We start from the raw sequence: 14,892 nt of genomic DNA on the forward strand, positions 1-14,892 counted from the left end.
ATAAACTTCTGAAATGATTAGATTTTTTTTCTTCCAAGTCTTCTGGTAGCTTTTGTGTGATCTTTGTTTGTTGTCTGAGACAGAAACCATGCCAGTTCATAAAACGTAACACCAACTGGCTGATGCAAAAATATTTGATGAATCTGCTTACTTGTATTTGTCATCTTTCATAGTTTGCAAAGCACACAAATGAATTGCAGCTATTGTGATATAACGTATCCATTTTGTTGATATTCATTAACAAAATCACCAAGTTCATTCTCGAATTCAGGGGATGAAGTGATCCCAGTCTGACATGCTTTTTTGTTCTTGGCATCTCTTCAAATGTCGCTTTGTTTTTCCACCGTTCCTGTATTTGCTTCTGATGTACACAAAATTCGCATGCTGCAGCACACTTGTTATTTGCTTTGACTTATTCAGTAATGTTAAGTTTGAGCACCACATCAGAAAACACTTTATTTTATTTCCATCCTATTTATACTTTATCATGTAAATTTTCCATTGTTGGTTGGTTATCAAATTGGATTGAATAATTATTTATCATAGTTTCTTTTTTTTAACTCTCAATGACTTGATTCATTTAGCAAAAATATAATTGGTTGTCAGTGTTGACATCATTACATAAGAAACCACTTCAAGCAGGTATGATAGTTATAATTAGAAATCTTTATCCCCACTTCAAGCAGGTATGACAGTTATAATTAGAAATCTTTATCCCCATTCAAGCAGGTATGACAGTTATGATTAGAAATCTTTATCCCCACTTCAAGCAGGTATGACAGTTATAATTAGAAATCTTTATCCCCATTCAAGCAATTATGACAGTTATGATTAGAAATCTTTATCCCCACTTTAAGCAGGTATGACAGTTATAATTAGAAATCTTTATCCCCACTCAATCTCATTAAAGATAGTATGGATAAGTAAATTCATCTGTATTGTACAATAAAACAAACCAGTTATCCTGGAGGCATTAAGTACCAACTATTAACCAGTAGTTATTGTTCTTTAGCTAATAAATCTGTTTGCTTTATAAGCAACTTAACAGTAGTAGATGTTGAACAGTGGGTGCCCCATTTAATTGGGTTCATAATTCAGGAACAGTTTCGCAGTATGTTTCTTGTGGATTCAAAAAATGTACCAAATGTACCTAATGAAGTTGTATGAATATCACCTGAAAATGTACCTAATAAAGTTGTATGAATATCACCTGAAAATGTACCTAATAAAGTTGTATGAATATCACTTGAAAATGTACCTAATAAAGTTGTATGAATATCACCAGAAAATGTACCTAATAAAGTTGTAAGAATATCACCTGAAAATGTACCTAATAAAGTTGTATGAATATCACCTGAAAATGTACCTAATAAAGTTGTATGAATATCACCTGAAAATGTACCTAATAAAGTTGTATGAATATCACCTGAAAATATGCCTAATAAAGTTGTATGAATATCACCTGAAAATATACATAATGAAGTTGTATGAATATCACCTGAATATGTACCTAATGAAGGTAACTCCTACTAGATATATTCAAGTGTTTGTCCAGACTTTTACTGTTAGATTTGGTAATATTAAACTCATCAGATGACCAAACCAGAAGTTATAACATCATTTTCTTGTTGGCAAAGAATACAGTAGTGTGTGCTTTAGTAAAGTTGATGTTGTTGTAGGGTTTAATGCCATTTTTCAGCACACGATAGGCTGTACATGGCAGCCAGTATTAATGGTGGAGGAAGAACCTGGGGGAAACCCCGGAAAGAGCCACCAACCCACAAGAAGCTACTAGTAAACTTTCTCACATACCCACATTGGCTGAATCCGAGACTCAACTTTAGTAAAGTCTGTGTAGGCCTATTGTAAACATAAACAGCATCTAGTTCTTGAGGAAAATATGTCACTGGAACATGTATATTTAGGCTTTTTCATCACTTTCACCCTTACATTTGTAAGTATATTTGTTTGAGCATTGGCCTTGGATGAGAGAGGTCATGAGTTCGAACCCAGGCCAAGTCATACCTAAGACTTATAAAAATGGTACTTACAGCTGTCTCACTACATGCTCAGCATTAAGATATTAGTGTTAGGACTGGTCGGCCTCATGTCAGGATAATGTGACTGGGTGGGACATCATGCTACATGTCTGCAGCATGATGCATCCATGCTAGACATCAATATAAACTGCCACACTGCAGACATCGTAGTAATATGACTGCAAAATTGTTAAAGTTACGTTAAAAATCCAAATCACAGACATATTTATTTGAGCTGTTGACAAAATAATACAGCAGTGGTGGAGTAGTACTAAACAGAGGCTGAACTTTAGATTGTATCTTGGATAGAATTATGTATATTTCATTTTATCTTGGATAGAATTATGTATATTTCATTGTATCTTGCATAGAATTATGTATATTTCATTGTACATGTATCTTGGATAGAATAATGTTTATTTCATTGTGTGAAAACATTTTAAGCAAGCATTTGTAAAGTGATATGGGGAGTGACAAAAAAAATCTGCATTTCTAATATTCTTTATTTTAGTAACGAAGTAAATAGTTCTTACAAGTGATTTATATTTCATTTTGCTTATTCATAGCAGAAGCTCTCTTCCTCCCATGGTGATTAAAATGACTATCATTAAAGTTTATATATTTTGTGTGACACTTAAACAGACCTGCCAACTCTTAAGATTTTGTTGGAAGTCTTACAGAAATTACCCGTAAAATACAGACTTACAGCATACTAGCAAAAAGTACAGAAAAAATTATCTTTGCCGAAAAATCCAGATAATTGGTTCATCCCTGTTTCACTTTGATCCAGGTTTCATCTTAGAATTAGTGAAATTAGCCAGGGAGCCAGACTAACTTTACAGCAACAACCCAGACTATTTAAACTGCACCTATTTGTTAATGTTAAGCGTCTGCATGGTCAAACTGTTGATTATAGAATTTTTAAAAATGGCATCCAGAAACAATGCATGTTTAAGATGAATGGGAAAATAAGCTTCTAGAAAAGTGTTAATAATCAACACAGAAGAACAAAAACGAGTATTCAGATTCTTGTCAATAAAAGCTGGAGAACACAATTACGTTTGTTGGACATCACATGCCAGTTTGAGTATGTCTCGTGGCAGGAGAGATGATTGCCATCGTCATGTGAAATGGAAAAGAATTTCCAAGAATTATGTCAAGTTGAGAGATAGCAACAAGTCTTTGAGCTGCATAGGGTTTGGAACTAGAGTTTGTGCAACTATACTAGTGGTAAATAAAGTTTACACGTACTTGACAAACTTTTCAGTTTAACATAATGTTTATCATCAATGAAACAAACTTTTAATTAAATTTTTTAGCTTTACAATAGCAGGTACTGATATTCTGTTTCACCTTACTGAAAGCTGGTCAATCTTATGGAAAAAAATTGACTGCCTTACTGAGACGGACTCGTCAGTGTTGGCAGGTCTGCTTAAATGTTCTTGTGGGATTCCATGCTCTGAAATTTATCTTTCATCTTCTGCAACTCATGTTTGTCAATGTATTTTAGTGGCAAGTCTTTGAATATTAAATGGCCCTGTGTACAACTTGAATATTAAATAGCCCGGTGTACAACTTGAATATTAAATGGCCCGGTGTACAACTTGAATATTAAATGGCCAGGTGTACAACTGGAAAAGAGCATTCTGTACTTCCAACAGATAAGTTAAATGCAATGAAGTGGACATCCACTGTGACTTTCCAGTTGGGTCAATAAAACTTAATCCATCTACTATGAGCCATGATGTGGACATCCAGGGCATCCACTATGTCCAGTCCATGACAGACAAAGTTGTAGACAGATTCATTTCCATCACAGAAACCAGGATTTTCTAAAATCTACAATACATATACTATACATGTATTGAATTCATAAAACTAACTGTTACTTACTTTAGAAAAGTTAAACAGTCATTGAAATATGTCGTAATGACACAGGTTGAATGCTGTTTGAAAACTAGAGTGAGACTTTATGCAAAGCTTCAGCATGAGATACAATATATTAAGTAAGATATGAAATAAGCAGCCAGATCTTTTCACACAGTTTTAACTGTACTGGCATATCCCATTTATCCATAATTCTGTTGCACAAGTTACTATTATCATTAGCTGTTAAGTGCCCATTAATTATTTTTTTAATTTAGGAACAGGTAAGTTAATTAGTTCTTGATTTATTTGAATTCATTTAGTTGTTGATTTATTTTCATTACTGATATATTCATGCAAATTCATGCAAATTTCAAGTTAGAACCTTGATATTGAAAGGTGTGCATTGTATCCAAACGTTTTGACAATGTTATGTTGCCAATACACTGCATGTTCTAATTTTTAAAGGTTTAACTCCATGAAAATATAATGGAATACAGTATATCAGACAAAATGTCTAATATGTACTTGTATGTATTTTAGTGAAAGCAAGCTGATGACTGTCGCATTTGACATCCTTCAAGGACTGGTGTACTTAAACAGTAAAGGATTAACACACAGGAACCTGAAACCTGAAAATATCCTCTTTGATCCTGAGGTAATAAAAATCACACATATATTTAATTATTTAAAAAAACAGTGGAGAACCACTAACCCACATGAAGCTACAAGCAAGCTTTCTCACATACCTACATTGGCCAAGCTCAAAACTTGAACCTATGCAGACACAGATGAGATGTCAGTGATCTGTAAGGGTAAGCATCTTACACCACACAGCCAATCAGGGGCACCCAAAAGGTATTGTGTGGGTAAGAACACTTATGAATATATGCAACCTTTCAAGACTGACAGGTACTGTAACTCATCCCATGTTATATAGAGAGATACTGTGTCTCATCTTGTGTCATATAAACAGATACTATAACTTGGGGGATGGCAGCCTATGGCACATGTGTCACAAGGTGGTAAATCAGAGGTTTTGTGTGGCATGCAAAAGGCAGCCAAAAGTCTCACTTTTAACAGTGTTACTTTCTTCTTACTGGTGGCACTCACTGGTTCATTTTGAAATTAATCTGGACAAAGTGACATGCTGTGTAAAAAAGATTGCTTACCCCTGCTGTAACTCATAACATGTCTTATAGACAGATACAATTACTCATCCCATGTCATAAAGACAGATACTGTAATGCATCCCATGTCATATAGACAGATACAGTAACTGATCCTGTTCAATACAGACAGATACTATGAGTCATCTTTTGTCATATAGACAGATACTACAACTCGTCCTATGTCATATAGACAGATACTGTATCTCATCCCATGTCAGATAGTGTAACTCATCCTATGTCATATAGACAGATACAACTTATCCTATGTCATATAGACAGATACTGTAACTCATCCTATGTCATATAGACAGATACTGTAACTCATCCCATATCATATATACAGATAATATGAGTCATCCTATGTCATATAGACAGATGCTACAACTCATTATATATCATATGGACAGATACTGTGTCTCATCCTATGTCATATGAACAACAAAGTACAACTAACTTGAGCTAGGTCTGTTTAATGTGTAGCCTTATATAAATAATGGTTTTCTCACACAAAACATAACTATACTCATTCGGCCCCAGAGGTTTTTGTTGTTTTTGCCTGAAATGAAGGGTGCTATTTCTGAATACTTCGTAATACATTGGCTTTCAACAGATTTTCCATGAGACTAATGCCTAGTTGTATTAGAAACATAATTTTCCATTGGTTATTTTGCTTGTGCATGAGCAGAAAGGTAAAAGTTGGAGTTCTTTTTTTTTTCTTTCCTAATGGACTCATCATTTTTGTATGGAGACTGCAATTTATTCCAACTGCCCACCTTGTCCTAGTTTTTGCAAAGGTTCACCTGTCTGTATGTAGTTAAGACCAGTATGCCTTAGATCTGAGGCCAAAAGGTCTAAAATCCAGACCCAAAATCGCATTCTGATCTTGAGCCAATTTTGGGTGAGAAAAAAACAGGTCCAAAAATTGAGGTTTTTCTCTCTGTATTTTGTAGTGCAACTATAATTTCCAGATTATTTGATACCATTTTAGAGCTATATCTGTCTGCTTTTTTTTAATACCACCCACGTTGGTGTATCTTAAATGACCTTGATGCTGCAGAGCTTGGAAGTAGGGTACAGCCTCATCACGCCTACAGACGGGATCGGGGCCGAATTGGTTAAAACTATCTAGCAAAAATAACAAATGTGTGGGACAGACTAACACTGTGAGACAGACAAACAGATTTGACTGCTTATCATAGAATATGACCAGAGTGGGGGCGTAAGAAAAGACAATTTCAACTGGAATTCACCATATTCATGTTTCTCCTTCAAATACATTCCCCAATCACATTACGTTAGAAATATTAGCCTGCTACCTTGCGAATCCACCCCTACCAAAAGACAAAAATCATCTTACCCTGTCTGATTTTAAATATACAAAGGGCAATATCTCTTGCCCATTACCTCCGCTTGATACCACCCGGTGTCGCAAGTTTTTAGCTTTGCTGTGTACTGAGACACATACAATGCAATATCCTCTGACAGTCCAGACATTTATTTTGTGTTCCTGTGGAACCATCCAACACTCGTTTTGCATTTATTCATATTTCATGCTGATTTGATATAATTATTATTAACCAAGCATGCAACATAAATTTTAAACAGGGCCATAGGTTTCTGATATGACACTTCACCAATCTGTCAGTTACGACAGTGTTTTTAGTGTCCTACTCATTTCAACACATGTCTAGCTTCTGTGTCTTGTGTTGTTTCACCACATATCAATTAATGTTTTACTTGCCACTTCAGAGCATGAAAGTTTACCATAACTCCTGTTTTGTTTGTTATATATACATGGTTTTGGTTAGGCATCTATAACATGTGGTTACAACAATATTTTGTTTCAGCAACCTAGTAATTTCAGCATATTACTAGTTTCTACTTAGGTGTGCTTCTTGTATCAGATCATGGTAGCCTACCATGACTCTGGTTCAGTTTATAGTATGTACACATTGTCCCTTCTTTATTAATTATGCATTGTGCTTAAGCTTAATATAGGACCTACATGTATGATACAACACGTTTATTGGTCTGTTAGTCAAGGCATTGTTTAAGTGGTCTAGTAATTTCAACCCATTACTAGACTTTGCTTTAGTTTGTGTTGTTTCTGCAGAATATTTATTTAATCAATTTATATGCAAATTCAAAGTGTGGAAGTCCACAGTGACTCCTGCTTTGTTCTATTATATATATATATATATATATATATATATATATATGTATATATGTATATATGTATATATATATATATATATATATATATATATATATATATATATATATATATATATATATGTATATATATATAAATTATAAAATAAACAACACCAACACGTAGAATGTGTTAAATAAGTCTTTCTATTGCTAATTCGTGGATCAGAAGTTGATGCCATGGTGTTGTCAAGGTTTTCTTGATAAATTATAAAATAAACAACACCAACACGTAGAAATTATATATATATTGTTTCTAATATACAGGGTCCATAATATGTAGTATGGGCTGCCAAGTTAGATGATTTATACTATTAGCTAGTTAGTCACATACTTATTTGCTAATCTATGCTTTATTTTCTCTCATGTTGTGTTGTTTCAGGAGGAATGTTTACTACACACTTGACATGCAAATGCACAAAGATTGCCCTGTTCAGCATTGAAGGAAAGGAGCTATATATGCGTTGTTTGGTCAAAAAACACAAGCACAGAGAGACGTCATGGCAGGATACTTCTGACATCTTTAGTCTCCACCCCAAATCAGCCTCAGTGGCAAGCCTTGTGGGGGTCACTGGAATCCCCACCCCACCCCCCGGCTAAAGTTTGTGACACAGAACCAACTTGTACTGTTACGTCAGGGGATGGAGAGGATAAAGAAGGGGACCATCTGTCACTGGATAAGATGTGTCAATCAGTACAGCAGTTGAAGCTGCATTCATCAGTCTGAGCAAACCGTTCAGGGAATAATCCACATATTTGGGCAACTTAGATGGGGTAAGCCTCCACATGTCAGAGCATGGTTTTCAGGCTGGTAACTTGGGGTGCATGGAGTTAATGATTGATCAGCTGGACCCAAAAATAATACTGCTGCACTGACACCAACCATCCAGCTGACACTGACACTCACCCCTTAATCACCAGCAGTCCAGCTGTCCCAGCATGGAACATGGCTGGAATGGGTGAACTACACAATGTTTATGGGGACCTCAGTGATAGATCCGTCTTGGTGTGTCCAACCACACAGCATCCACGGCAATCTTAGTGATAGATCCGTCTTAGTGTGTCCAACCACACAGCATCCATGGCGATCTTAGTGATAGATCCGTCTTAGTGTGTCCAACCACACAGCATCTACGGAGATCTTAATGATAGATCCATCCAGCAGCATATCATTATTTCATGAGCAGTTTTGATGAGAAATCTGCCTGTTCAGCCATGGTTTTGGAGTGGTTGGTGCAGGTGCATGCTGGACTGACATATACTTGACAACGATGCTGGAAAAGCCAGTAGTGCAGTGATGCCAACAGTATTGGAAAGGCTACCAGTACAGTGATGCCAACAGTGCAGGAAAGGACAGGGATGCCTGCAGTGTTGTCTTACTGGTGATGCCAAATATTAGAGTACTCACAGCTTATACCTGAGGGAGGGAGAGTTCATGTCTATCACAGCTACAACAAAGCAGAGTCATCAAGGCCTCCCGGCATGATTTATGCTGAGCTTGAAGCCGAGCCAGATGAGAACCCGGTGGACAGTAAGGGCAATGAGTCATCAATAGTCATATGTGCACCCACATCGACTTCTGTCATGCAATAGTACAGTGGCTGTATGAAACCGATCTGAGCTCACTGGACCTCCCTGCTCCCTCAGAAGGGGGGGGCTGATCCAGGTCAGTCGGAGTGGCTTCGAGTTTTATTAATCAACAATCCTCTCCCCCCTCCACACAATACACCGTCAGATCAGGAGATGGATGCCTTTTGATAAGAGAGGAAATGGTAGCTCATAAAAGGCACAGGAGCTTGTGCTAAGGACACATTCTCCAATGAGTTATTCAAGACTTTTGCTTTTGAAATGCAAGCAGCAGGTGGAGGCCCATAATCGACTGGAGTCTCCTCACCCTGTTCAAGACAAAAAAGGCGATGTCATTCCGCCTCTCCATCAGACGGGGCGAGTATGCCTTTAGTCTCTTTCTGACTGAAGTATTCTTCCACGTCCTTATCCACCTCGTCTATTGCTAGTTTCCACATTCTGCTTAGCACCACAGTTATTAGTTCACCATTCTTCCCTTCAGCCCTCATCAACCCCTGGGCTTTCACTCACAAAATTGATTACACCATCTCCCTGTTCTGGGCATCGTCATCTATATCGACAATAAGTGTACCTGGGCAGCAGCTTAGCTATTAAAAAAAACCCACTTCTTCTCCCCAGTTCCAGGCACAGCAGCTTGGGCTCTGAGATGCAATGTCATCCATCTGGGAGGGGTTGTGGGTCTCTGCCATCCCTCTACTGTGCTAAATTACGGGTCAAAATGGCAAAATGACTGATAGTCCCTCTTTGAGATTAGAGCAATTGCTTTGAGCTTTCATTTTCGGTGCAATGTTTTGATTTGAGACATTACAGAAGCAGTTGGCTGGCTGGCAGAGTCAACCTTCTTGAGTATTTACCTTAGAGATTTAGCATCACAGAGACAAACATTGGATCTGCCACTGGACCCAACTAGACTGATCAACACAGTCAATTAGCTTCACTGGATTTGCCATTTAAAATTTTGGTAGGTGAGATATCAACTTCATCTTCTCAGCCGTATATATGAGTCCCAGATCAAGGGATCTCAGGCCATGTTGCTTGGATCATTAGGAGAACAGGTATTCTTTCATAGGGGGAGTCCAGCCACTCATCTCCAGAATGATACTCAAGGTAGAGGCTGGCTGCTCAGCACCCCCCCCCCCCATTAATTATTCTCCTAATGTAATATGATTGGGCAATGTATTCGAAGGAGAAAGCAATTTTTTTATGTAAATTAAGTTTCTCAGAGAATACCTACCCAATCACATTACTTAAAACCCCTCTCAGCCTCCCCACCCTGCAAGCATACATGCTAGTGTCACACTCAGCTAAAAACTGGTGACACCTGGCGGTATCAAGGGGAGGTAATGGGCAAGAGCTACTGCCCTTTGTCTATCTAACATTAGTCAGGATAAGACAATTTTTGTCTTTTATTAGGGCTGGATTCGCGAGGTTGCAGGCTAATATTCCTAATATAATGTGATTGGGTAAGTATTCTTGGAGAAACATAATTTACTTTTTTTTAAAATTGCCTTTTTGAAAATCTGCTGTCTTAGCCATTTGTAATACATTAATTATTCACCAGATTTAGCTCAGTTCTTGATCATAAATAATTTATAGTAATTATCACGTAATAATATTATGATTCAAACTTTTGTTTTTGTTAAAGTACAAGTAGTGAGTAGAATATTATTGATGAATACTGTACAAAGATCTGCTGTAAATGAAACAAAGAAATTTCTCATTGCAGGGGAAAGTGAAATTATCAGAGTATGGAATGTACTACATGACTGATTATGGAGCAAATGTTACCTTCCCTATTGGGTGAGTGTTACATGGTGCCTTTAATGGCAAGTATTACCTGATGCCTTTCCTATTGGGTGAGTATTATCTGATGCCATTCCTATTTGGCTAGTATTATCTAATGCCATTCCATTTGCATGAGTATTACCTGATGCCTTTCCTATTGGGTGACTATTACCTGATGCCTTTAATGGTGAGTATTACCTAATGCTGTTCCTATTGGGTGAGTATTACCTGATGCCTTTCATATTTGGTTACTATTACCTGATACCCTACCTATTGGGTGACTATTACCTGATGCCATTCCTATTGGGTGACTATTACCTGATGCCATTCCTATTGGGTGAGTATTACCTGATGCCTTTCATATTGGGTGAGTATTACCTGATGCCTTTCATATTGTGTGAGTATTAACTGATGCACATGATATCAGTATTGATTAAGTAGAATGATTTGTATAATGGCATATTGATTGCTCAGTACATTTTGTGATGTTTCATGTTTAATTAAAATTTAAAAAATGTATTTACCATATATGTTGGGACACCATAAATTAATTTATTAAGTTATTTTTTGTGCACAATGTTCTGAGACACATCTTTGTTTCAAGTCGTAAGTTGTGGGACACCTTTTAAATCATCTGAAAATTACATGTCGAAAAATGCACTCCAATTGAAATTTTATTTAAAAATATAAAACTGTGTACTTGAGATAAAACTCTTTAAGCCACTGCAGCATCATCTCATCAACACAACCCTTACCCTGCACATATATGAGCCATTCTTTCAGTGCATGAAGAGTTTTTTAGCTTTATGATGCCGTGAAAGATTAACATTGAAGGCAACACATCTCCTGAAGTGGAAACTGCAAAGAATAAAATCCAATTTTAAAAAAATCTGCATGAGTTGTGATAATTCTCACATATTTAACCCAGATCTTTTCATCAGTCTGCCCAGGAATGAGAACAGAATACACTGGAATTTCATCCTTGTTAATGGTCATATTGTCTGTGAAATCATCTTCTCTTCTGGCCTTCATGAATTCATCAAATGATTTTATTTTCTCCAGATCTTCTAGGTGATGAAGTGCTATTTTGTGTCACTTTAAAAATTGGTCTGTTGTTTCAATTTATTTTTTTAAATTCTTGTGAATACTGGTGAAAAGGAACTAAAGTTAGCTTCTCTATGTCGACCGACATTGTATATTCCTCACCCCAAAAATCAGCACACTCAAAAGAATCCAAACTCAGCTTCCAAGATTGGCTTGCTTTGTAATAAAATAAACTTTGTATTGATATCCTTTTTTAAAAAAATGACATGTATTATGTATAATGTGATGTTTATCATATGACTGCATGGACATTGCTATGTTACTTTACTCTTTGTTCTGTCAGAGTGGGGCCACACATCATGTATCATGTGATGTTATTACAGCAATGAAACTAGATGTCAAAATACATGTATAAGTCAGGTCCAGCTGTATAGATCACAGTCTGCAGTCACATATCACATGAGTAGATCAGGGCTCCTGATTTTCTTCAACTATTTTCTACTAACAAACTGTTTAAGCCTAGATCTTCAGGTGCAATTTAAAACGGCAGATTTAGGTCTCTATAGTTTGAAATTGGATCTGACTTGTGAGTATACATGGTATGTGATAATTTTCATTTTTATTGTCATGGAGAATGCCATATTTCATTTGAATGAAGAATAGCTAACAATGTAGTTATTAAGAAAAACATGCAACAATTTAAGATGTGATACATTATTTATTGTGAAGCTGCTGTTGGGGTGCTTGCATGCAGTTGAATGCTATCTGCTGTTGCCATACTTGTATGCTATTTGGAATCTTATATGTTGTTGGAATACTTGTGTCCTGTTGTGTTGCTTATATGCTCTTGGGATACTTGTGTGCTATTTGGATGTTTATATGCTCTTGGGATACTTGTATGCTGTTGGGATATTTGTATACTGTATAGATGCTTGTATGCTGTTGGGATACTTGTATACTGTTGGGATACTTATGTGCAGTTGGGATACTTATATACTGTTGGGATATTTATATACTGTATGGATGCTTATTTGCTGTTGGTATACTGTATGGATACAGGCTCGATTTTAACACAAATTTCATTGTAGCTGGAAGGACTAATATGCTGAGAAATTTACTAGTCCTGCCAAATCTTTACTAGTCCTGTTCACAAAACAATGTCACACAGCTTTCATGTACGTTTACCAATTCACTTTTAAAGTTTGAACAACCTCCAACAAAACTGGATGTTTTCTGTTTGTTTTTGCGAATTGCATACACCAGTTACACCACATAACGTTCCTTTCCTCATCATAATTCAGCCATTCCCTGTCTTTTGTCCATTTCTTATGAAACTTTCCAGTATGCTTTTCCCTATCATAAGAATTATTCCTCATCATTCTCATTCAACTTTTGCTTTCTTTTCCGGTGGCTGAACACCTTTTATCAACTGCCACATTTTGCCTGTCTTATAAGGAGGGAATTGTGCCTTGTTTTGAAATACGAGATGTTATAGTATAGCTGACGCGAATTATTTAAAGCAAGAAAAGGAATGGCACAGTGTCCTTTATATAAGAAAGTCAGAGCAAGAAACATGTTTCAAAACACGTGTCTTTGTCCCCTTCCACAATTAAATGGACTCTCCCTAACAAAGACTTCACTTCAGCGGATCAAAGCAGCAGCTATTGTAAACACTGCTATAAAATATTAGCATCAGAAGATAGTGTTAGTTTCAGCTTGGAAAAGGTGTGTTCACATCAAGCGAAGCCATCTGACACTCTGCGCGTTGTATTTAACAGCTCCAATTATGTATCATAAGTCATAAGTTTGGTAATTGTTCCAGATTAATCGAACCTCAATGTATTGTTGGAATTAATAATAAAGCGGAAAATTCTCAAATCTTAGATGCCCATGCTCAGAGATTTTAATTCCCAATAAATGTACAGCATTCTGCTTGGATATATCCACGTGTATTCAATTATTTGTTCATTCTTGTAAGGGAAAAATATAAAAACTATTCTTATCATCATAGAAAAAGCAGTTGTATGGAAAGGATGTGTCAATAACGTAATCGTAATAAATTGATATAATTCTTATAATTATTTCAATGGAAATGTAAAATATGTAGTTTCCTGTTTGTGACTTTTGGAGCATCTTGGTAGCGAGCAAATAAAAAAAAAAAGAACCTTAAACAAAAAACGTGCTAACTAATATCTTTGAATAGTTTTTGCCGTGTTCTTACATGTGGTATACCACTTTGAAGGTTGTTACTGTGGTTGAATGAATAAAGTGTGATACCGCATCAGTTTTTCATTTAATTCATTACCAGATTAATTAGGATCAATTACCAAACTTCCATTGTTTATGACAGGACCATAATTTGCGCTGTTAAGTGAAATGCACAAAATTGGATGGATCCTTGTTATAGAAACACACCTTTCCAAGACAGAAATTGACTTCATCTTCTCATGCTAATATGTTATGACTGTGTTTACAATGGCCGCTGCCTTGATTCTACAGAACATCTGCTAAGTCAAGTCTTTATTAGGGAATGGCGTAAACAAATGCTGATTATTGATAACCGAAACTTACTAGCCCATCAGACTATTGACATTATGAAAGTTACTAGTCCGATTGGAAACCTGCTACCCTCGGGCTAGCGGACTACCACTAATTTCAAGCCCTGGGATACTTGTATACTGTTGGTATACTTACATACTGTAACAGTGCTTTATAGTGAGAGGCCACTGTACTACAGGACACTATTTTGTTTCTTTTCAAGCTCGTTTCACTACATGGCACCAGAAGTGGTCTGCTCAGGACCAAGTCAGGTGGATGAGAACACATATCAGCTGTCACAGCCTTCCTCCAGTCCTAAAGTGGACATCTGGTCACTTGGATGTATTTTGCTAGAAATGTTTGCTGTAAGTCAGTAATGTATCATGACCAAAGGCATCATTTTTTAATAGTGTTTTAATCTACAGCCTAACACTGTTCCCAAATGAGATTTTGTATTCAAGAAATAAGTTCTGTATAAAATACACTTAGATGAAATTTTCCTTGTCTCAAGCATAACTTGTTTTAATGTAGTAATTTTGCTTGCTGTGGTTTTTCCTACTTGTGACTTTTATAGAATATCCTTCAATATCATAATCAGGTAGAGTGTGTTATGTTATGATGGTGTCTCTCTGTCTGTCTTTTATCAGTTT

General features: G+C 36.4%; 1 protein-coding gene across 4 annotated transcripts in view; it reads left to right on the forward strand.

Moving 5' to 3' along the window:
* The window catches only part of LOC149797800 (TBC domain-containing protein kinase-like protein), a 185,784-nt gene that overhangs the window by 97,071 nt on the left and 73,821 nt on the right, over window positions 1–14,892 (forward strand). For all 4 annotated transcript variants that reach the window (XM_089962774.1, XM_089962772.1, XM_089962773.1 and 1 more), the window contains exons 4-6: window positions 4,449–4,563; window positions 10,602–10,675; window positions 14,466–14,607. In XM_089962774.1, coding sequence (XP_089818900.1) covers window positions 4,449–4,563; window positions 10,602–10,675; window positions 14,466–14,607 — 331 coding nt within the window. The remainder of the gene's footprint in view (window positions 1–4,448; window positions 4,564–10,601; window positions 10,676–14,465; window positions 14,608–14,892) is intronic.

This window comes from Sinohyriopsis cumingii, chromosome 6, assembly GCF_028554795.1.
Source record: "Sinohyriopsis cumingii isolate HCF-2022 chromosome 6, ASM2855479v2, whole genome shotgun sequence".
Lineage (NCBI taxonomy): Eukaryota > Metazoa > Mollusca > Bivalvia > Unionida > Unionidae > Sinohyriopsis > Sinohyriopsis cumingii.